Source organism: Manihot esculenta, chromosome 6, assembly GCF_001659605.2.
Source record: "Manihot esculenta cultivar AM560-2 chromosome 6, M.esculenta_v8, whole genome shotgun sequence".
Classification (NCBI taxonomy): Eukaryota; Viridiplantae; Streptophyta; class Magnoliopsida; order Malpighiales; family Euphorbiaceae; genus Manihot; species Manihot esculenta.
The window spans coordinates 20,920,789-20,944,406 of NC_035166.2; the positions used below are offsets into that span (position 1 = coordinate 20,920,789).

General features: G+C 35.5%; 3 protein-coding genes and 1 long non-coding RNA gene across 12 annotated transcripts; 1 reads left to right on the forward strand and 3 right to left on the reverse strand.

The window, feature by feature from the left end:
- Nucleotides 1–439: 439 nt before the first annotated feature.
- LOC110617238 lies at nt 440–13,090 on the reverse strand. Of its 8 annotated transcripts, none has more exons than XM_021759898.2 (10): nt 12,650–13,082; nt 12,478–12,561; nt 12,221–12,390; nt 10,828–11,521; nt 10,612–10,715; nt 10,429–10,516; nt 10,230–10,305; nt 9,996–10,110; nt 944–1,475; nt 440–742 (listed from the first exon to the last, which is right to left on the reverse strand). In XM_021759898.2, exons 7-10 carry the CDS (start codon nt 10,248–10,250, stop codon nt 649–651), a joined length of 762 nt encoding a protein of 253 aa, XP_021615590.1. In that variant the 5' UTR covers nt 10,251–10,305; nt 10,429–10,516; nt 10,612–10,715; nt 10,828–11,521; nt 12,221–12,390; nt 12,478–12,561; nt 12,650–13,082; the 3' UTR covers nt 440–648. The 8 variants fall into 8 exon arrangements, with proteins under 8 accessions (XP_021615590.1, XP_043813246.1, XP_043813247.1 ...); XM_043957316.1 differs by lacking the exon at nt 440–742 and having other exon boundaries at nt 744–1,475; nt 9,996–10,115; nt 10,828–10,924; nt 11,399–11,521; nt 12,650–13,090; XM_043957313.1 differs by lacking the exon at nt 440–742 and having other exon boundaries at nt 744–1,475; nt 9,996–10,115; nt 10,828–10,916; nt 11,355–11,521; nt 12,650–13,090.
- A 525-nt stretch (nt 13,091–13,615) lies between these two features.
- On the reverse strand, nt 13,616–15,927 carry LOC110618034 (transmembrane ascorbate ferrireductase 2). The gene is made up of 4 exons (XM_021761045.2): nt 15,666–15,927; nt 15,482–15,530; nt 14,839–15,038; nt 13,616–14,194 (listed from the first exon to the last, which is right to left on the reverse strand). The coding sequence occupies exons 1-4, from the start codon at nt 15,810–15,812 to the stop codon at nt 13,871–13,873; spliced, it is 720 nt and encodes a 239-aa protein (XP_021616737.1). The 5' UTR covers nt 15,813–15,927; the 3' UTR covers nt 13,616–13,870.
- Nucleotides 15,928–18,858: 2,931 nt separating this feature from the next.
- On the reverse strand, nt 18,859–20,575 carry LOC110618033 (probable transmembrane ascorbate ferrireductase 4). Its single transcript, XM_021761044.2, has 4 exons — nt 20,261–20,575; nt 20,128–20,179; nt 19,826–20,022; nt 18,859–19,220 (listed from the first exon to the last, which is right to left on the reverse strand). The coding sequence occupies exons 1-4, from the start codon at nt 20,423–20,425 to the stop codon at nt 18,897–18,899; spliced, it is 738 nt and encodes a 245-aa protein (XP_021616736.1). The 5' UTR covers nt 20,426–20,575; the 3' UTR covers nt 18,859–18,896.
- A 23-nt stretch (nt 20,576–20,598) lies between these two features.
- LOC110618035 lies at nt 20,599–21,654 on the forward strand. Of its 2 annotated transcripts, XR_006350956.1 has the most exons (4): nt 20,599–20,925; nt 21,048–21,127; nt 21,404–21,496; nt 21,611–21,654. It is a non-coding gene; the product is annotated as an uncharacterized LOC110618035 (long non-coding RNA). The 2 variants fall into 2 exon arrangements; XR_002488457.2 differs by having other exon boundaries at nt 21,404–21,654.
- The last annotated feature ends 1,964 nt before the right edge of the window (nt 21,655–23,618 follow it).

Consider the following 23,618-nt stretch of genomic DNA (forward strand, 5'->3'; position numbering starts at 1 on the left):
ACATTAAATCCGAAATAAGTCGGACCGAACAAGCAGCTATGTGTAGCTCAACTGATTTCACCGTCCAAAGAATTTCTGGCTGTAAACGTTTTGCTTAATCTTCATCCCAAAGGCTCCCACGACAGTTTCTGCACCATTAATGGTCCAAAATTGATGAGCTCTTACTGCTTTATTTTTTATTTTTTTTATTTTTTTTAATCTTTTTTTGACTTCCTAGTATCAAAGTTAATTCACAGCCAATAACGCCACATGATCACTCAGCAATCTCAAACAAGTTTCCTCTCTTCTTTCGAATCCAATTCTCGCTATTGCCAAACCCACAAAAGAATCCATCCCAGTGGAAGCAGTGATACATCAATTTCTTCAGCCTAACTGGTGTTACCCTCCATAATTTAATATCTTCCAGGCTTGCCACTGAACAGTATAGAAGACTCAAATGTGAAAGTATTTTGTCAACCTTATCTGGAATCTCATTAATTCTATAATTGCTTCATTAACCAGAACTAACAAAAGCCACATTATGAACAACGCAAAAGACCATAATCATCCATCTTATCTTACATTTTCAATCACGTCGTATTAAATAGCCCCACCAAGAAAGCAATTCTTGAGTTAATTATTTATATCTTCACTGTGGCACCATTATATTCAAGCTTGGTTGTCCGGTTTCCACCTTCGTCCTATCTCCTCAAGAACTTCAGCCCGGGCTTGGCACTTCCTAGCTTCATCCTCTACCCAAGATCTGGCATTGAACGCTTACAATTATTATAACTATGTAACAATAAATAATCAGATATTAGCACATACAAAGCCATGTGGCAAGTTGAGCACCACAGATTTTACCTAGTCTCTGCAGAGTAGTTTTGTCCATCTTTTTACATGTACTAAATCAAGTTTTTGAAAAAAAAGACGGTGATATTGATTTACACATTGTTATTTTTACCTAAGAATTCGAAGAGCTTCTATTTCTGCTTCTGCAACTGATTTTTTATCGCGCATCACCTCCTGCTTGGTCTGCAATTCACTTAGCAATTCCTGTAGATTGCACTGTTCATCTACATAGGTAGACCTCTCAGATGTAAGCCTTTCTGACATCTCATCAACCTCTTCCTTCAAACCAAGAAGCAGTTGCCTCTGGCAGTCCATGGCTGCCTTCCCCTTCAAATGATCAGCCAAAGCTTTCTCCTCAACACTTTTCTCAAATTCCAAATCACGTAATGCAGCAATATAAAGATTTTGAATCTCCAGTCCACGGGCTCTTTCTTCTTTCATCTTCTCATCCCAAAACCTCTCTATATCTCCTTTGTCAAGCACCTCAGACCTTATTTCCTTCATTGCAACTTGTCTTGAAGAATTCTCGGCTTCCAATCTTAATATTTCATTATTAACTGTTTCCGTCATCCTGCCACTTGTCAATGCCACTGCTGCTTGAGCTTTTGTCAAAGGTTTATTGGGTTGAAACCGCCTGCTCTGTCCTGTAGAAATTGAACATGAAAGCACAATCTTCATGGACTTACTGGCATGAAAACAAAATTGCTCTGAAATTGCACTACTCCATCTTTTAAGAGAATACCACAAGTCTATAAGTTTTAAAGAATGATAAAATGAATATCCATCCATGTGCACTAAACAATCCACAGGTTGATTCATCTGCAATCTAACGGATTTGCTAGTACGGTGAAGATATTAAAACTTCTTAATCATGATCCTTGTTAATCGTTTTACAGGTTTACAGTTTTCTGAAGGTACATCCTCTCCATTTACTTCATATTTCTCAAGATGCATGGCGCAATGAGGTGCAAAGGACTCCTAAAGCCTGTGCACAAAGTGCAAGCACATGCCAATAGAGGTCGCACACAAGAAATAAATTGAAGCCCAAGCAACCATAAAAGTAAGGAACTATCAGGCGACTATCTTTTACAAGACTAAGTACATCAATCTTCTTATTCATCATTATTCAATTCAAAATTGTTGAGATTATTTTTATAAATAGCCTAGATTTGTAGTGATAATTAGGAATATGATTGTATGATATGATTGAAATATGATTAGACTATAATTAGAGAATTAATTTATTATATGTACTCTTGTAAATAGTATATATATCCCAATTGGCTTAAGGGGAATAATCAAGTATTTTCTCTCAAATCTTCTGCTCTCTTTTTTCTTCTTTTCATCAAAGGTCTCATGGTATCAGAGCCAAGGTCTCATAGTATCAAAGCCAAGAAACTTGGTTCATCTTTGAGTGGCATATCTGCTACCTTGCTTTGGTGACTTTCTGGAAATCAGTTAGTCTTACCACCCAGCCAATTCTCCACGCCGGCTTCCAATCTACTTTCCGATGAAGCACCGCCTCCAGATCCGGCCCCACACGCCACCACAAACAGCCTGTCTCCAGCCACGCGCCGGCGCGTGCACCATCTTCCGGTGACCGTTTCACGCCGGCGATTCTTCCTCCAGCATCGCCCGGCACCGGCGACGGCGACTCCAGCCCAGCAGGTCCGGTCGCCTGTTCAGCTTGCCCTCACACGCCCTCTGACCACGCACGGACGCGTGAACCATCTTTCGGCGACCGTTTCACGCCGGCGACTCTTCCTCTAGCATCGCCCGTCGGCAACGACTCTAGCCCAGTAGGTCCAATCGCTTGCCCAGCCCGTCCAATATTTGATTTATTATTCACAGACACAGTTCCTTCTTTTTTGGCAGATTCAAATTCAGTCTCTATGGCCCAATCAAATATTGCCCATTCTGGTATTTCTTTTACTTATCTAACCAAGTCTTTACCCCTTGGTTCATGGATTCTCAACTCTGATGCTTCTGATCATATCTCTGGTAATCCCTCTCTTTTCTCTACTCTTGTTTCACCTTCTACACCATCTAAAGTCACATTAGCTAATGGTTCACAAACTCAAGTTAAAGGGATCGATAACGTATATTTCCTTCCTCCTATCCCCTTACTAATGTTTTATTTACCCCTGACTGTCCATAAAACCTAATCTCTATTAGCAAATTGACTAAAGATCTTCACTGTTCAGTCATCTTTACTACTAAATCTATAGTTGTGCAGGACCGGAGTACTGGAAAGATGATTGGAGCAGAATATGAGTCACAAGGATTGTACTATTTTTCCACTTCTAACTCTCCAATTGCTTTTGTATCTTCCACCTCCGCTGAACTCATTCATAGTCGTTGGGGACATCCAAGTCTGAACAAGTTACAAAAACTAATTCTTAGTCTCTCTTCCTTGCCTTCTTTAGAATGTGAGTCTTGTCAACTCGGGAAGCAAACTCGAGCTTCTTTTCCCAAGCGAATCAATAATAGGGCCAGTTCTATATTTGACATTGTTCATTCAGATATTTGGGGTCCAAATCAAGTTAGTACAACTCTGGGATTTCAATATTTTGTTACCTTTATTCCTGACTATTTTTATTGCACTTGGCTTTTCCTGATGAAGAATCGTTATGATTTATTTCCTATTTTTCAAAAGTTTTATGCTGAAATCCATAATCAATTTGGTGTTCGCATTAAGATACTGCGAAGTGATAATGCAAGAGAATATTTATCTTCCTCATTCACTCATTTCTTGTCTACTCAGGGTATTACTCACTAAACTTCTTGCTCTTATACCCAACAACAAAATGGAGTTGTTGAGCGAAAAAATCGACATTTAATTGAAACAGCCCGCACTTTACTCGTATATCACAATGTTCCATTGCGATTTTGATAGGAAGCTGTCCTCACTGCCTATTACTTGATTAACCGAATGCCTTCCTTTGTTTTGCAGCATCAAAGTCCTCATTCTGTCCTATTTCCTAACCAGAATTCCACCCAGTTGTCTCTGTGTGTTCTCGGATGTATACGCTTTGTTCATGATCATACTCTTGACAAAGAAAAACTTCAGGCCAAATCAGTTAAATGTGTATTTCTCGGCTATTCACGGCTTCAAAAAGGTTACAAATGCTATGATCCTACTACTAACAGATATTTTGTGTCTGCAGATGTCACCTTTTTTGAAACCTTTCCTTTCTTTTCTTCTAGTCCAACACACAAAACTTTTGTCTCTAGAGTTTTGCCTATACCTCTGACTCTTACTTCTTCTTTGCTGCAAGTATGTCCATCTTCCACTCCTATGCCACCTCTTCAGGTCTATACACGTCGGTCTCACCCATCTGCTAATAACAATAATATTTCTCTCCCTAATACAGGTATTTCTAATGACTCACCTCCCATTCCGTTATTACCTACTTCAGTCATGCCTTCAACAACAGCAGTTACTCTTCCTCTTGCTCTTCGAAAAGGTATTCGTTCTACCCGAAATCCTCATCCCATTTATAATTTTGTGAGTTATTGTAATATCCGGCTAGATTCCGGCATCGGAATCCCTACCTTCCGGCGGAATCTCTGTTGGAATCTGGAATTCTGAATATGCCAGAGGTTTCTAGAGGGGTAAAATGTGTTTTCTAAAATGTTTTCACAATAATTTCATGGTTTTAAATGGAAAAGATTTGAGTTTTGAAAAGAATAGACCAAGGAGGCGTTTGCCAGGTTCGGCCGCCGAAAGTGAAGTTCGGCCGCCGAACATGGAAAGGCTTCGGGAGTGCTTTTGGCCTCCGAAAGTCTTGTTTGAACGAGCCAAGGTTCGGCCGCCGAACCTCAAGTTCGGCCGCCGAACATGCATGAGTTTAGGGGGCACGTTAGGCTGCCGAAGGTCTCTAACCAGGCCACCTATAAAGGGCCCTCAGATCGGAAATGGGCGAGTTTTCTCCCCTTTTCTCGAGCTCAGGTGAGTTTTTGTCCTCCCTTGGCCGTTTTCATGTTTTTCTTCATCTCCTTCATGTTTTCATGAGTTCCATGGCTGTTTTTGAAGAGTTTTCAAGCTTAGATCAAGTTTTGGGAGCTTGGAGACCCAAGGATTAGTTTCCTCCCATCTCCAAGTTAGGGATCGCACCAACCCTCGATCTTCAAGAGGTAAGTGTGGATCTATGCTTCCCTTTATGTTTTAATGAAGTTTTAAGTAAGTTTAATGGTGTTTTAATGGGTAGATATGCATGTTTAGGTTTATGTGGGTTTGATGCCCAATGTATGATTATATGTGTTTATGTGATGATATGTTGTTAGTTTATGCTCCTTTATGCATGTGGGAGTGAGTATGCATGATGGGGAGAGAGTATGTGAGGATTTGGGTTGTTTTGATGGTTTTGGCCTATGTGGGTCATAAACTATCTAGGTATGTTTTGATGTTGTTTTTGGAGTTTAATCTAGTTGTTAAGCTCCTTTATGCATGGTTTAAGGTTTATGCATGTTTTGGTAAAGTTGGGTGCTTGTTTTGGGGTGTTTGGAAGGTTTGGGAGGCTTGAATGCATGAGAAGCTGAGTTTTGCCCTTCTGGGAAGAACTCAGGTTCGGCCGCCGAAAGTGGCTTCGGCCGCCGAACCTGTCTGTGGATGCATGGTTTGGCCGCCTAACCTTGCCCTCGAAAGTTGAGTTTTGGCTTGAAAGCAGACTTTCGGCCGCCGAAGGAAGGTTCGGCAGCCGAAAGTGCCTGACTTTCGTCTCTGGAGTGGGACTTTCGGCCGCCGAAGGTGCCGCCGAAAGTGCCTGAGTTTCGTCTCTGGAGGGAGGGTTCGGCCGCCGAAGGTGCCGCCGAAAGTGCCCTGTCCAGCCTTCTCAAGGTTGTTTTCTATGCATGTTTAAGTGATGTTTTAAGGGGTTTTTGGGTAGTTGTTTATGAGTTGTTTAGAGTGTGTTGGCACCTCATTCGAGTCCACCTGTGTAGGATCGGACCCGAGGGATCGAGGAGGCCATCAGTGTTAGCTGTTGCAGAGTCAGTTCAGCGTCTGCCAGAGGTGAGTAGAACTAAACTTAATCTTTATTTTATGAAATCAAATGCCTAAAGCATGCTCATGCATCATGTTTATATGTAATAGGTTGATTGCACTAGTTACACGAATATGAAGCATTGCATTATTTACTGTTGATGGAGATTGGACCAAGAACGACCCCATTAGCCCTAGAGATGTTGTGAGACCTGGCCGGGCCAGGCATACATATACAGTTGTTGTAAGACCTGGCCGGGCCAGGCATACGAAGGTTGTGAGACCCGGCCGGGCCGGGCATACTGAGACTGGAAGGGATGTTTTGGGGTTGGGTCCAATCCGTGATATGATTTGTTTGTGCTATGACGCATTTCATGAAAGCATGTAATTAATGAACTGTTTTCTTTGTTTCTACTCACTGGGCTTTTTAGCTCACCCCTCTCCCCTAACCCCAGTTTTGCAGGTCAGAAGTAGTCCAGGAGGACGTCAAGGGTAAAGGTTATGGTTATGTAATAGATTAGTAAGCTTTTAGTGTGGACATGTATTAAGATTCGATATTCTTTTTGTAAGATGTTATGTATTGTAAGAGTTATGTTTATGGATTAGAATTGTGCTTGGCCCTAAGACTTGGTTAGTCCCTTTGTAGTACATGATGTATATAATGTTTTAATGTTATGGCTTTTGTTGAGTTGTGTTGGAACTGAACTGGTGGCATGTGTTGTTTACCACGCTAGTGTTTGATGAGGACCCTAGTGGAGGTCTTGTGTTTGTGGTTTGATGCATGCACCGGTTAGGTTCTAGTGCTTTGGATGAAATCCCAGCTTGATGTATGTTGTTAACCCAACTAGAGTTTTGATGAGGGCTCTAGTAAGGGGTTCTTTTCTGTTTCCAGTTATGTCGCATACAGGTCAAGCTCGGTATTTACATCAGATGTTTCAGTTTTTATGTTTAAGTATTGATCATGTATGGGATTTGACCAGGTGGTAGGAGGTATGTTTGGCTTGCTACGGGTCCCGGCGGTCTTAAGCCGATCTGGATCCTAGCGCCGGTGATGGTTAGGGCCGTTACAGAGGGGTACCGAAAATCCGGGCTGTTACAGTTATCATCGTTTGTCTCCTTCCTATTATACTTTTGTATCTGCTGTCTCCATATCCAAGACAGTTAGAGAAGCATTGGATCATCCTGGTTGGTGTAATGCCATGGTTGAGTAAATGACTGCTCTGCATAACAATGGAACTTGGGAACTGGTATCCTTACTATCTAATAAATCTACTGTTGGTTGTCGATGGGTTTACACAGTTAAGGTGGGACCTGATGGCAAAATTGATCGCCTTAAAAGCTCGCCTTATAACTAAAGATTACACACACATTTTTGGGCTTGATTACAGTGATATTTTCTCTCCAGTAGCCAAAATAGCTTCTGTTTGCCTCCTTATCTCATTGGCTGCAATTAATTATTGAACCCTGCATCAACTGGACATGTGGACACTCCCATGGATCCAAATGTTAAGCTTGTCCCTGAACAGGGGGAGCCACTTAAAGATCCTGCTAGATACAGAAGATTAGTCGGCAAGCTCAATTATCTCACTATCACACGACCAGATATTTCCTTTGTTGTAAGTATGGTTAGTCAATTTCTTCAAACTCCATACAATAGTCACTGGGATGCAGCCATCCGCATTCTTAGATATATTAAAGGAGCTCCAGGACAGGGTCCACTTTATGAGGACAAGGGTCACTTACAAATTGTTGGCTATTCTGATGCAGATTGGGCAGGTTTCCCTTCAGATAAACGATCTACTTCAGGATATTGTATTATGATTTGAGGGAATCTTATATCCTGAAAAAATAAAAAACGGAGTGTGATTGCAAGATCAAGTGCAGAAGCAGAATATCAAACTATGGTTTTAGCAACATGCGAACTGATCTGGCTGAAGCAACTCCTTCAGGAATTGAAATATAGTGATACTGGCCAAATGAAGTTGATATGTGATAATCAAGCTGCCCACCATATTGCATCAAATGCAGTTTTTCATGAGAGGATGAAGCATATAGAGGTAGATTGCCATTTTATTAAGCAAAAGATTGAGTCCGGATGAATTTCTACTAGTTTTGTCAACTCAAATGATTAGCTAGTTGATATTTTCACAAAATCACTTCGAGAACCATGAATCGAGTATATTTGTAACAAGCATGGAGCATATGATATGCACGCTCCAGTTTGAGGCGGAGTGTTGAGATTATTTCTGTAAATAGTCTAAATTTGTAGTGATAATTAGGGATATGATTGTGTGATATGATTGTGTGATATGATTGAAATATGATTAGACTGTAATTAGAAAATTAATTTATTATATGTACTCTTGTAAGTAGTATATATACCCCAATTGGCTTGAAGGGAATAATAAAGTATTTTCTCTCAAATTTTCTGCTCTCTTTTTTCTTTTTTTTATCAAAGGTTTCAAGAATAATGACTTTGATTGTTCTTTTCTTGTTATTCAACTTCTTTATACTCTTGACAAGCATAAAAAAGTGTTATGAGCAGCAAGGGCATCCACAAAGGACAGGAGAAAAGAAGACGAGTAAAGGAGAAAATAAAAAAGTAAAAGGACCAAGAGGAGCTAAAATGACCAGTAAGGCAGCAGAAATTACCTTTGCAAATTGAAGAAATGGGTGAAGGAGAATTGATGGGAAAAAAAAGGAAGGAGGGAGGAAGGGGGGAACAAGAGGAGCTAAAACAAAAGTAAAGGAAAATTGAGATGATTAAGAAGAATATAGAAAAAGGATGATAAAGCGAAGGAGAGAGAAAACTGGGTAGTTACCTTAATCACTGTTCTAAACATTCCTCAGTGAGCAATTACTGTTCTATCACCACTTGCCGAAATATGCCGACAAATAAAACCTATTTCCTCACTTGATTCTCCTACTCTACATATCCTCAAGGCTTCTAGAAATATGTCACCAAAATGTTGGAGACTGAAAATCAAACATATTATTGTAGCCCTAATGGTGGCATAGAACATGAAAGATTGGCAATTACATGCGATGCCATAGCAACCATAAGAACACGAGAGGAGGTGGGAATACAATGACCAAGGCATGAAAGGAGGAGTAGCACTGGTGCAAAGCAACACGACTAGCCTCCTGAACACCATAGTTGTACAAGTTGGACTGTTGGAACGGACCACGTCTATGCACATATACTCCACTTGCATGATCTCCCTCTTTTGGTAAGTTCATTATAGGTTGAACGATGTTTTCAAGTGGTTGTCAATGTATGCTGGTAGTGCCGTCAGTGGTGGTAGTGCTGGTGGTTCAATGCGTGGAAGGGTCATTTTTATGTAGGGCTCACATTTGATCTGATTGAGATGTAGGAAAGAGATGGGAATGATTTGTACTTTTGTAGGCATGGAGGTTGTGGTGGCCATGGTGGGGCAAGTGATAAGGGGTTTGATTTTGAAGTTGTGCTATCTGTTGAGAATCATAACAAGGAATAAGGAAGCCAAGTAGACTGAGAAACAAGCTGAAGATGGAAAAGGAGATGCTCCAGAAATCCACCCAGGAACGAAAGTGTTGCTAAAGTGAAACAGTGTGTTTTGAATACCTAATTAAGCTGCCATGTCAGCCTATTTGCCAGTGCTGTAACCAGTTAATTACTAAAAATCTAACAATTTTTTTTAGTTCATGTATGATGTATCAGTTTGATAAACTAAAGGATGGTTATAAAATTGAAAATAATGGAAGTTCTTTATTTGGTCAATACGCCTTTAAAAATAAAAAGAGAAAATGAAGATGCTAAAAGGGTATTAGTGAGATGCAATCGGTGAAACCTGCGCACCGTTTGTAGGTTGTGGGCCTTGAGGCAATAGGGCTGGTGCCTCGACCTCCCTTTAACAATTACTTCACAAAAGCAGCTAAACTTTTCATATTTTCTGATCTGTGGACACATCGTTAATTTCATAATTCTATTCATGAATGGTGCAAGTCATAAGCACTGCTGAGATTCATCCACAGAACTAAAAATAATTTCATTTGTGTTTGTGCTTTAGGTTTAGCACTTTATAGAATGCATTAATCACTAATTTTATATGCATCAATAAGCCTCAACAACGCTAGAACATCTCTGATTTTATTGTGAAAAGATTAAGGAAAGGAGGAAGTTACAGAGACTAGACAATACCAAAAACTTTTCTGATTATACCCTTGTCTCCAGCCAACATGTCGATAAGGAGTTCAGGTGATGCATCTGAACTGATATCCTTCACATCCATATAATCTACCTTTATTCTTGACATCTGGACTGTATACAAGTCAGGTTTAAAAAGAAACGACTGCCTAGTGAACAATTCTGTTAATTTGTATAGTTGTCTATTTAATCAATTAAAAAACTTATGTATCATATGTACAAATTTACCTGTTCTATAATTCTGGACATGAAAATATACTCTAACTGAGCTTTCCAGTTGATCAAATCCTCTCAAGAAATAAACCTACAGTACAAGATATGTTTTACTTGATGAGAAGCATATGTTCTTATATTATAAAATAAAAAATTCGATAGAAACTTGAAATGCTGCAACATACCACACTAGTATATAACTATACATCCATACCTATCAGGGTAAAAGCAGGAGCTTAAATCTCCTTTTGAGCTGTCAGAGCAGTAATTGTTCGTGGAAGCAATGCCAGCTTCTGCAAGGGCTATTATGCAAATCCAGAAATAAAAAATGGAAGCAATTATGAGTCACAACAATAACAAAATTAAAAAATCTAGCAAAAACAAAATTAAGCTTTACCTTGGATAGAATCAAAATCAGAATCTTCAACGCTTACATCATCAAATGCAGCAACTACAGAACCAGAAAGTAACATAGATGGAACAATTCTATGCTTTGGATTCCTATAAAACAAAAAATAAGTTGCTGAGCCAGAGAGTGCAGAAGCATCCATGCTTGTTATTGTTGACTATTAGCTTTATGATATTTCCATCATGTGCATAGACTGGTTACTACCTTTCCAACAATGAACTAAGACGGACTAACCATCTTGCATATTCCCTTCTAGTGCACAATTCCTCAGCCCTTGCATAATCTTCAATGATCTGTATACCTTAATAAAGGTTGAGATAATCATACTGAGAACTGAAGTGAAAGCTTTATTCACATTAATATGCAATTTCACAGCTAGATGGTGAATAAGGCAGAAAGAGGGAGGGGGCAAAGTTGCTTAATTTGAGGTTAAACAAATAAAAATAATGTATTATCAGATCAAAAATTAATCACAATGGTTATCAAGAATTTGTTTATTTAGAGTAAAGGCAGTAATAGTTTATCAATTCCAACAGAGTATATGTTCATATGCAATCCTATTTACATAGATGCATCTGCTAGGACAAGGAATCAGAATTCCAACAGAGTATATGTAAATATACAATCCTATTTATATAGATGTATCTGCTAGGACAAAGAATCAGAATTTTGGGCAGCATCAGGTTCATCCAAGTACTGGAGGTAGAAATATATAAAGATGCAGAGCTCACAACAGACGCTGGAATAATCATAATCAATTGCAAATTAAACACACAAGTGTTGCGTTGTGAGAAAGAAATGATGCTCTCTAATAGTTTCTTCAAAACCAATAGAGATTCCAGCTGAGCAGAATCCACAGGAACTGGTACTTTAACTCGTTCAAGCTTCTGCACATACACTGAAGTTCAAAGAAAAACAAAAACATTCAAGAAGCAGAATCAAAACTTTCCGCATAGGTTTCAATTACAATGAAGCTTCTTTTTTTTGGGGGGGGTGGGGGGGAAGGGGAGGGGAGGGTTTGTTAATTGAATATGGATTAAAAAAATTTGAATGAAAAAGGATGAAGAGGCAGGTCCATTCTAAACTTCCAGGAAATACACTTCCATTATGATCCACATATAAGAATAATTAATTCATTAAATTTTTTTTTTTTTTAGTTTTTTCCTTCTTGACATCAATGTTAAAAAAGATTAAACCATAGTCCACAGAAAACACTCAATAATATCTTGACTGGCAGTTTATTGTTGGAAAGGGAGGAGTGGGTTGGCTGTTTGCAGGAGAATGGCTTTCATGCTGGAGTTTATTTCATTTGGAATGAGAGAATCGCTGCTACTTTTAAGCAACAACCCCATATGTAAATAGAGATATACAGAAGATTCTTTTTACCATTAAACTAAGATTAGGCTGGCATAGATGGAGTAGCTGAATTGAGTGTTGTCTAATGTATCCCTTTATGTATAGGTATTTTGAGGAGTTGTTACTGTTGGATAGGCGGATAGTTGTGGCGGATAGTTGGATCTTGTTTTTACTTTGGTTTGCAATAAAATAGCTTGCTTACCAGAAAAAACACTCAATAAGAGTTTTACAAATATCGTACCAGAAGTTATTGTTTCTCCACTTTCTTCAGGCATGGATCCTGAGCTTTGCTCAGCCCCAACTGCATTTTCATCAGAATCGCCAATATTAAAGTAATCTTATCTGTGCTGTCGACTGGACTCATCATCCCATGTAAAGCGCGCAAAGGACTGTGAAATTGCAACTTAAACCCTGTAAAAGCACAATAACGACTCACTTCAATCATTAAAATCCAGAGAACCATTACATTAAACAAAACACCCTCCATTTCATCATTACCTTCTCTAGAGAGGGAGAAGTAAGCAATGGCAGCGATCAGAGCAATAGTGCAAGTCCCACCAGCAAGCAGAATTGTAGAAAAACCTGAAATCCGAGAACAAAGATAATAAATTATCTTTAAAAGAAAAATTCAAATTGAATTAGTGTTCGAATTATGTAATTGAGGCGAAACCTTTGTTCTTATGGCTCCGGGGAGGGGGAGGGGCTTCAACAACAGCCCAACCGTTATAGCAGGAGAGAACCAAGAGAGGTCGAGATGATTGCCGGCAACGGAAGCAGAGAGGCGAAGAATCGTAGGTCTGTTGGATCTGAAAAGTGGGTATGGAGAGTGATTAAGGCGTCCTGAAAGAGAGCGAGTTGAAGTAGCGCAAAGGAAGAGAGCAGGAGAAGGAGGCGCAGAAGCAGAAGAGCACATTTTTCTCCTTTCGGTTTGTTTTCTAGGGAAGTTAAACGATCAGAGTCGGAGCATTGGAGGAGTGGCGCGCAGTTGAGAAGAGTGAAGAGTTAGAGAATTGGATTCGCGTCTGTTTGCTTTCTTCTCGGTGAAAGCCACCGATATAAAAGGCTTTTGCCTCCGTTCGGAGGAAATTTTATGTGGAATGCTTATACTGTAGGATAAGTAAATAGGGCAGAGATAATTATATAAAATTAATTAATTTTTTTAAAAAAAAATTGTAAGTAGTTACTAATTTTTTGAGTTTATTCATGATTCATCTACTTACATTGATTATATTTATTAAATAAAATATATTGGTTACTTTTAGTAGGGATGTTGCGCTGAAAAATATTTATTAAATAAAATATATTTTAAGTAAAATGTCAACTTATTATCCTAAACTATTAAATTAAGAGTTTAAAAAAAAAAAAAAGCATTCACTGAATTATGTTTTACCTAAACTTGACTTTTCCTGTAGACGATTTTTTTTGGTTTAATTTCTCTAGGGAATCCATTTTATTAGTGAAGTTGTCCTATGCCTATTATGTTCATCGGGAAGAAAATCTCCATTATTGTTTGATTAGTTTGGTAGAACTGAATAATTTGAAATAAGATCACTGATTAGTTTAGCCCATTCGTTTCTCTTATGACCACAACGAAGCCATTCGTTTAGAATAAGAAGAAAAAGAAGAATAAAGCAAGTGAAGTACTGATCCGGTAATTTTCTCACTATAGAACTTTCAAATTTGTAAACCATAATGATGAATCCCATTAGCCTATTTGTTGAAAATTTCAGCTCATAACAGGAACCATCTTTTCGAGTCCAAGCAACTAATGAAAATTCAGCTCCAACTGACCACTGCGATTGCAAGATCATTTGCACACAGCTTCAGCAGATGATGTTGCCTTCAAACACACAGAATACACTTTGCAAGAACACCACCACCATTCAATTGATTACACAGATGGATGATGCATTGCATACTCTAGTGGTCTATAGGAATCCCCTTTGCCGTTCATGGATGTAACTGCAAGAATTACACAACCTCCAAGACCAACAATTAACACACCCGACAAGTTCAACAACAATGCCTCAGTCGAATACCGAGATATTACATGGTTGGTTTGTAAGAATGTGGCTTTCTCCAGAATTCCTGTACATGCAGTGCCAACTGCAAGTGCATATATATAAATCCCAAAGAATACATGCCAGGGAAGCAGAGCAGCTCTGCTGCTTACAGAACCACCAGGATACCAAAATGTTGAAAAGCCAGCAACCCACTGATCAAGGATAAACAAGAAAACACAAGAAAATAAATCAATTGACGTCAAAAGGGTCAATGATACAGCAAGAATAACCATATCTTAGAAACACATCCAAGTCAAGCTACGCATACAAATTGGCAAGCACAGCACAAACAAATCCAGCACCAGCAATCTGCATGGCACACATCACTGGTCCATGTAGACAATGTGCAGTTCAAACATTTAGCCTCCATTTGGCATGATTCATTTGCAAAAAAAAATAATAATAATTCAAATGAATTCTAATAAATCATGCATGACTTCACTTTCTTTAAAAATGAAAATTTTTCCGGTTAAAAAATAAATGTATTTTTTTATTCCAAACAAGAAATTTAATAGAAAATAAATGAATTGAATTGAATTCTATTCTTGTGAAACTTTGATTCCAAACAAAGGGGTTAGCAATCCATCCTAAAATATTATAGGATGATTCCAGGCGTGAAATAACCAATAATTTTGGTCAATGTCACCTACAAGACCTACTTGAGCCAAACAAGTCACAGCATTCATAACATGCACTAGCAGGGTGTAGAAGTTTGAAAAATCTCATATGAGGATATGAGTGATTTAAAGGGCAAATAGATATGTTGCGATTGCAAAAAGGAGATGAGTAAACAAACCTGGATGGCAAAAAGGAATAAACAAGCAAGACCCAGCCAAGAATGCAAACTGTAGAAATTGTCAATGCCCTTCTCATTGTGGAACTTATAAGCAGCCCATACCCCTATAGCACTCAAACCAAATGCTAGAGATTGTATTGTTAGATGTACAGCCTTCCTGAAGCTTTTAGTCCCAGAGAGTGTCCTGTATGCTAGCATAGCTGCATCAAGTAAAATGAACTATTCAAATTAAATTTCTTAGACTAGTTATTCATCAACAATCAGTGGCAGAAATCCCTACAAAAGCCAACTTGAAATTCCTTATGACCTAACATCCTGTCAATTTGAGACACTGAATATGCTTCAAACAATTTTAAAATAACCATAATATTATTGGGAAATACCAACTTCGCACAGTTAAAATTTGAAGAGTTGTGCAATTTGAACAGAAATCAGCCTCAAAATGAACAACCGGGAAGTGAAACTCGTTAAGAAAAGTATATAACAAAAAGGAATCGCATCCATATTTAGCTTAGAAAATTTTATCTTGGAAAATCTGGATCTATAATGATCACAGATACGAAAAAAGTTCTCAGTAATAATCGGTAATCACATCAGCAACATCCTCAAATTTCCCTAGAAATGCTCAGCAAAGAATGACTACCTTCACCATTCAAGAGGATGAGACCGATTACCAGCAGTACGGGATGAACCTAAGCGGAAGAAGCCAAAATGAGTCCACTGGAAGCGAATAATTCAATCTTAATGGCAAACAATCCAACAACACGATCTTGATTGAATGATAATCAATAGAAGTTGGTTTGAATAAAGCAGAGAGGGAAGATTACATTGAAGATGAGATCTTTGTCGCGAGAGAAGAGAGATAGACCACCTCTGAAGTGGAAAGCCCAGGTTAGAACCAAAGCTGAGACCGCCACTCCAATTACCCTAACCAACGCTACGATCACCGGAAACCCAACTACGGGAGCAGCCATTCTAGATTTTCACTATCTTCGGAAGAGGCGGAGGCGACTTTCTTTTGAGCGGCCACAGGTCGCAGCCAATACGCGGCGTTTCTGCTTCTCGTTGACCCCCCCGGTGCCGTTGTCTGGTTTATATAAATTATTTTAAATAAAATTATTATAGTTTAAATAAAAACGTTACCAATTTAGACTTTTTTAATTCAATTAAAACTTGTTAAAAGTACTTTATATTTATATTCACGCACCTAATCTAATAATAAAATACATTTTAATTAAATTTTAAGAGTCTCAAATTCAATAACTTAATTTCAAAATAATTATATTTTAAAAATTACATGCTTTATAAGAAGACGTACACATGATTATTAATGAATTTTATAATTTTTATCTATTTTATTTTATATTGATTATCTATTTTATCTTATATTTTACTTTATATTGAGTTTTACTGGAAAAAGAAAAGGTATAAAAGGACGGAATCTAAACAAATTTGAAACTTGCAAATTTAGAAGATCTTTTGAGTTTATATTGTATTTAACCTAAAAGTAATTACCTCTTTCAATGCTCTGGGTACTTCGCAAACAGAGAAAAAATAAAAGCGAAGGTTTTACCTGTCATTGATAAAAGGAGAATTGATAGATGAATTGTTCAAGTCTATAGCCGAAGCAGTGATCTAATGTTAGAGGTTTTTTTTTCATCTTGATTTTTTTATTTTATTTTATTAGTTGTTGTTTTTGTTTTTTATTTTATTTTTAAATTTTTCCTAATTTTTTTCTATTTTTAAGTAAGAGATTAATAATCGTTATTGATTTTTTTCTAAAGGCGATGAATGTATTTTGATTTATTTTTATTTTGTTTTTTTTTTTGCAGCCTCTATTCTTTGACCACGACGGTGCACTTTTTCAAACCTATTGCTATTATCGTCTTGAGAGTTGATGGTTCTGTTCTGCTCCTCATGGAAGGATCTCTGTTGTGCGGTGTTCACTTTCCGAAATCGCACCGTTACTTCTAGTAAATATATTTTCTTAAGCTGTTGATTAGCAGAATTTGCTTCGCTTCCTTCCTTTCCGAGAGATTGTTCTTTGCTCAGAGTCATTTTATTTTATGAGATTTCAATTTCAATATTTGCATGTAAGTTTGGATCTTAGTCCCTACTGCTTTTCCCTAGAGGTAGTAGTGCCAAATTTAATTTCCTGCCGTTTGATCGGTTTTTCCCCTATTCCGTATTGTCACTTCTCTTACAGTGGATTTGTATTCTTGGTTAATGTACTAGATCAGCTATAGTCAATACTTGAGTTTTAAGTTGGATTTTAGGGTTGTATCTTATGGATTGAAAGTTGATTTTGAGCTGAGATTATAGGTTTGTGTCGGGTTGGTGATTGGGTTGATTTGTCTTCTTAGAGTTTTTGGTATTTAGACTAATCTTTTTGTTATTTGCATATTATACCTTATGGCCATGTAAAATATTTATATTATTAAAAAAAATAAAAAATTTTAAAAATAGCCAATGTCATGATATTTTTTTTAATTATATACTTTTTATTTTATAATTTTTATCCATTTTATTTTTTTATATATATATTAAGAAATATAACTTTTTTTATTAACGTTTTAATTATACACATTTTAAAAATATTAAATTTTATTAAATATTTAGAAATATTTTAAAAATAAAATATTATTATAATAATTAATTTAAATATTATTATAATATAAAAAGCTGACAATAATTTTAAGATAATTAAAAAATATTAATAAAAATTATAGGATAAAAAGACTATTATTCAATATTGATATTTCATATACTTTGGAAGAACAATTTATATATAAAAACAATTTAAGCGAAAAAAAAATTATATATAAAAAATAATTTGCAAACGGAAATATCTTTTTAAAATTTAATCTACTTTCATTATCTAATTGCAACATTAACAGGATAGAGTTAATAAAATATATATAGAAAAGTATAAGAATTTTCATAAAATTATTAAAATATATAAAAAAAAACTTTTTCACTTTATTTTATTCGACTAAAAAACTATTTTTATTCATTAATTGATTTTTTTTTAAAATGCTTTAAATGTTAAAAAAAATTAATATATATTTTTTCCTTGAAATTAATGGGCCCTAATGTCATTACCTTTTCAATGATATTTTTTTAATTTATTTTTCACGGTCGCATCGCATCGATTGATTATAATTTATAAATAAAAATGATCGTTTATATTTTACTAAATTAATTTTATTTTTAATTAAATATAAAATTACAATAACCATTTATTTATAAAAATCAATTCAATAATAAAGTAAAAACAAAATTACCATTCTATTTTTTTTTTTGAAATCAACAAAATTACCGTTGTGTAAAAACAATATGAATTGAAGTGTATTTGTGTATTTAATTTCAAAATTGCAATTAATACTCGCTCAGTAGGCCGACCCATCAGCAGAGAGTCTAATACCTATAATCTATCAACAGAGAGTCTAATACCTATAATATGACAAAGAATAGGAGAGCATGCTCGATTACGACATGGTCTTACCAGTTTACGTGCCGAAGGAAAATTAAATAACCACAACAAGAAAGGGTAAGCAGATACATTCGTACGTACAGGTCTGCGGTTTGCATGACAATTGCAATTAATATTCGCTGAGTAGACCGACCCATCAGCAGAGAGTCTAATACCTATAATCCATCAGCAGAGAGTCTAATACCTATAATATGACAGAGAATAGGAGAGCAGACTCGATTACGACATGGTCTTACCAGTATACGTGCCGAAGGGAAATTAAATAGCCACAACAAGAAGAGATAAGCGGGTACATTCGTACGTACAGATCTACGGTTTGCATGACAAAGACAGTACTGCATTACTGTAGCATAGTGATGATTATGTGTCACCAAAAAACAAAAAAATTAAATAAAGAAAATACGGGATTACCCTAAAATACAGTTTACACAAAACTCTATTTTTCTCTACATCTCAGAAAATTCAAGTCGAAATGAAATTCAATCTATTTTATCTAATATTATATAAAAATTATATATACCAAATACTTGGAGATACCAAATATCATCATTGAAAAATAATGTAATCATTCTGGCTTAGTTGATGACTCGGTGAACAATAATTTAGTACGAAGGCTTTGGCTCTTGGGAGAAACTGCAGCAAATATAACCATCCCACTGAGCAAAGCCAAGCTAAGTCCTAAGCAATTAACAATCATGGATTCTGGACATCTTTTTGATACATTCCTATTTGTTTGCAAGAAAGTGAGCTTTTCTAATAGCCCAGTCTCTGCTGTTGCCACTGCCAATCCATATGTGTAGAGACCAACAAATATGTGCCAAGGCAACACTTTTACTCTCACTGCTCTCATCTCCCCTCGCTGCCAAAAGCTCAAGAAACCCATCAACCACTGCATTCAAATCAGCAAAAATAAAAAATTCTTGTCCCCCATACTTGATAATTGATTAAAGAATGGACCCACTATATGCTTGGTGTTTCAAAAACCATCAGAAAATGTGTAATTGTTGAAATAATCTGTGTCTTGTCATCACTTGAATGAAGATAACATAATTGAAAGAATTATGAAAGCTCAATTGCTTCTTATTATCATTAAGAGAAACTTTATGAGAATGGGGTCATCTTGACAGTGGTAACATCTCATTAGGTGAGAGAATAGAAAAGGATTGTGAATTTGGAGGAGTAATTAGTAAAAAAAAAATTGGTATGATTAAACTCATCAATTTATCTTTTTATTTAAAAAATTCATTAATTTTGTGAAAAAATTACTAATTAATCATCTTAGACTGAATATATGTTTTAGACTTTTTTTATAATATTTAATAATTTAAATTATCAGAATAATTAATTAATAAATTTTTAAAATCTTTTTAACATTTTAATATATTTTTTAAAATATACAGACTAATTGATAAAGTTAACTATGTTATAGGGACTAAATAGTAGTTTTACCGAAAGGGAAATGAGAGCATAGAAGAATGAAGGAATGAGGAAAACCTGAGCTCCAAACAAGCAAATGCATATTAAACCCATCCAAGAATGCAAACTGAAGAAATTAGCCACAATCCCATCTCTGCCTTGAAACTTTGTCCAGATACCAAAAATCCCAGAAGCCAAAGCCACTCCTTGAAGACACAAATGTACTGATTTCTTCAAACTCCTAGATCCAGGCAACCATCTGTGCACCAAAATCGCTGCAAAATAAATCAAAAATCAAAGTCCAGTTCTCAATTAAAGAGGCAATAGTAAGCTTTGGTTCTACTAATTGATAGTAACTAGGGTAATATCTTCATCAATACCTTCTCCACTAATGAGAATAAAGCCAATCACCATTAGCAACGGATGGAGAACCTGAAAAATAAAGAAAGAAAAATAAAATCATCAAGAACTGAGGTTGAAGAGTTGCAAATATTTCTGGGTATCAGTAGATACGGCATAAATAAGGCCTTCATGAGAAGAAGAATGAGGGAGAAAACTGGAGTTGAAAAGAAGAGCCCAAGAGATGACAAGAGCTGCAACAATGAAGCCTGAGACTCTGGCCAGGGAGAGAAGTGTTAGCAGAGAAGAGGAAGAAGAAGAAGCAGAGAGTGAGGCCATGGGATTTATTTTGGGGGCGTGAACAGTTTCTCTACCGACACGAGCTGTGGTCGTAACATAGTGATAGACTGATAGTCCTACTTGGAGTTAAAAAGGAAAATTGCTTTTGGGATTCTTTTTGAGGAAAGAGCTTTTTCCTCTGGTATTATTTGCAGTTTTGGATTATGTGGTGTGGTTGGGATGTCATTTATAATAATAAATAGCACGCTAGTTTGGAGTATAGTGAAAATGCAATGTGTTTTTGTGCCCTTAACGACTGCATTTAATTTATATCTTTAAATAAAAAAAAGACTATGTAATTAATGAAAATATCAACATCTCTCTCTAGTTTCTTATAAAGAGAAGCTTTCTTTTCTTATGTCTTTTTTCTTCTTTGAAGCTAAGCCTCTGCTGCTGCCGTGGAATTCGTCGACTTCTCCTGTCCCTTCCATGCAAGATGAGCTCCTCTTCCTCGACTTGACTTAGTGTGAAGGTTTTTTTTTGTTCCACTCTCGGATTAGGTATGTTTTTCTTTTAATTTTTTTTAAAGTTTTTTTTTAAATTTTTTTTATTATTATTTCTGTGCAATAGACTTGAAAGAGAAATATTTTCATAATACATAGTGTTTTTGTGTGGTTTACAGGTAGAATTTCAACTTGCTCCGAAAAATCCTTTTTCTTTTTTGGATGGGTGGCTCAGAGTTGATTCGTTGAACTTTGCTCAGTAAGTGCTTAATCACTAAAAATCGTACCATCACTACTTTCGTCAAGTTTTTTGAGCGGTTGGCTCTCTAAATACGATGAGAGATGTCCTCACAGTTGTGAATGGTTTTTTAAATCTTAACGACGACGTTTTCTCGTTGATTCTTAATTACATGAGATCTGTTTCGTTTAGATTAAAGCTCTCTTTTTAGCAGTGGTGGTTAACTTGAATTTTCTGGCTGTCTCTTCATCCCTTGTACTTTATTTTATTTGTTTATGGTTGTTTTGGCTACAATAGAGAGGAGATATTTTCATCACCAACAGTGTTGATAGTATTTAGGCAATTAGATCTTGCTGGAGGAGTTGCGATGCTGAAAATTGAAGCCACCGGGTAAGAATCACATCCTTCTATGACATGAATAGAGTTTTTGTCATTGGACTTTTCATGTATTTTTTTTTTCTTTGGGCCCTAAAAAGACTATGTATTTGATCTCTTTGTTGGCAGCTTTGGGTTGTCCTTCTTTAATAAATCATATCTATTGATTAAAAAAAATCAATGAAAATATCTCCTATCCATATCCATATAGTCCTATGTCATTTATTTTCCCATTTAAATATAGAAAATAAATTAGATTTTGAGTTACTTACTACTTAGGCTAGATTTGTGTCTTTTTTCTAATAAAAAATTATTTTTTATTTGATTAAACATCAACTTTTTTACCATGTATTTTTGCATATTGTTTCTAAGACTCATATGACAAAATGTAATAAATAAGAGAATTCAAATACAAATTTCAAATAGTCAAATAATAGCTCAGTGCAAAAAAAAATTAAAAAAAAACTTATTTAAATTTAATATAAATAAGTAAATAAATTTTCATAATTTCACTTTCTTGAATTTATATAAACCGGTACAAGCAAGAATTTCCTAAAAAATAAAATCAGAAGAAACCAATAACAATCAACCTGCTTCTCACTCTAAGAAACCTAAAGAATGGAAACAAGCAACCAGACATGGTCGCTGGAGTAGAAATCTGCTAAGCAAACCATCATTAAACTTGAAAACAAGACAAAAAACACACCAAGAATCCTCCTTTTGGATACTTGGGAATCCAAAACCCATATAAAAAAAGGAAAAACACCATGTGGCACTAGATATCCAAGCTTTAAACTAACAAACACCATTTTCCAAGAGGTGATAAAATATTTGCTCTCTCAATGTTTTCAATCTTTTTTAGCATGTGGATGGTCCGATCACCGGCAAAAGTGATGATAACACTGAGGTCCCATCGTCAGAACTATGCAAAGCTCCTCCCTTCAATTGAGCCGCCCGCAAATCATTTCAACCCTTACTAGAGCCTTGTAAACTAATTCTAGAATGTTAATAATTAAAATAAAATAAGTCTATATTTTAAAATAAATTAAAAAAAGTATATTTTTATAAAATTAAGGTAAAACTAATTGTACGACTAGTTAATGTTGCCTAATAATTATGTAATTTTATTAATTTAATTTTTAATTAAATTTATATTAATAAATAATTTAATAATTATAATATAATTAGAGTAATTAATTATTATTCTGTGTAATATATATTTTTCTAACCCAACAATTAAAAATATATAATTTTAAATTTAAGTGTCCTTCGCATATCCTATTAAAAAAAAGTATGATTAAAAATATTAATACAATTATAAAATACTTGGCTAGATTTTTTTTTTTTTTTTTTTTTTTTTATCATTGGGTACTGGGTCATCATGAGCAAAGCAACAGCGTGCAGGCGCTTTAAAGAAGGCCTGCTTTTGTTTTTCAGATGGGCGTCATGTGCCATCAAAATCGTTGACTCTTTCCTTATGTTTATGTTTTTAGGATAATCTACCATTTCCTGTTACATAAACTTTCTATATTTCAATTTTATTTGAAATAAACTAATAAAGTAATTTCTGAATTTTATTATGTTAATGATGCAATTATAATGTTTGTATGGATGAATTTTTCTCTAAAATAATATAAAAAGAAATTATTGGATAATCTCATAGTATCAATATAAGTACATAAAAATTTAAAATTTTATATTTTTTTTATAATTATAGTATTTTTTAAAAATTTTAAACAACAAAATACATTTTAACCATGTGCATATATGACAAGTAGTTTTTATTAAAATTAATTTAAGTATTTAACTATAATTATAATAAAATTTAAAAAATAATTTTTTAATACGATCGTCAATGGATCTGTAGTGGGTTTCTTCCCTGGAAGGAAAGGTCTCAAACAAAGGGACCATATGTCCTTTATCTTGTTTGGAGTACTTAACAAGATACTTATATGTTAAACTGAGCGACAGGTTCACATACCATAAGTAGTGCAGAGAAATCAAACTCAACCACCTATGATTTGTTGATGATATGTTCCTGTAAGAATCAGTTGCTTATTTGTATCGCCGTTCTGACGTTCAAAAATTATGGTAATTCTGAATTATATATAATAATTAATACAAAATTATTAAATAA

Coding starts and splice junctions, on each gene's coding strand:
- LOC110617238 (XM_043957310.1), bottom strand. CDS start 1,650: ATGAATCAACCTGTGGATTGTTTAGTGCACATGGATGGATATTCATTT. Junction 743..943: donor GAAGCTCTTCGAATTCTTAG/GTAAAAATAACA, acceptor GTTCAATGCCAG/ATCTTGGGTAGAGGATGAAG.
- LOC110618034 (XM_021761045.2), bottom strand. CDS start 15,812: ATGGCTGCTCCCGTAGTTGGGTTTCCGGTGATCGTAGCGTTGGTTAGG. Junction 15,531..15,665: donor ACAAAGATCTCATCTTCAAT/GTAATCTTCCCT, acceptor TCTTCCGCTTAG/GTTCATCCCGTACTGCTGGT. Junction 14,195..14,838: donor TATTCCTTTTTGCCATCCAG/GTTTGTTTACTC, acceptor ATCCTTGATCAG/TGGGTTGCTGGCTTTTCAAC.
- LOC110618033 (XM_021761044.2), bottom strand. CDS start 20,425: ATGGCCTCACTCTCTGCTTCTTCTTCTTCCTCTTCTCTGCTAACACTT. Junction 20,023..20,127: donor TATTCTCATTAGTGGAGAAG/GTATTGATGAAG, acceptor TTTATTTTGCAG/CGATTTTGGTGCACAGATGG. Junction 19,221..19,825: donor TTTGCTTGTTTGGAGCTCAG/GTTTTCCTCATT, acceptor ATTTGAATGCAG/TGGTTGATGGGTTTCTTGAG.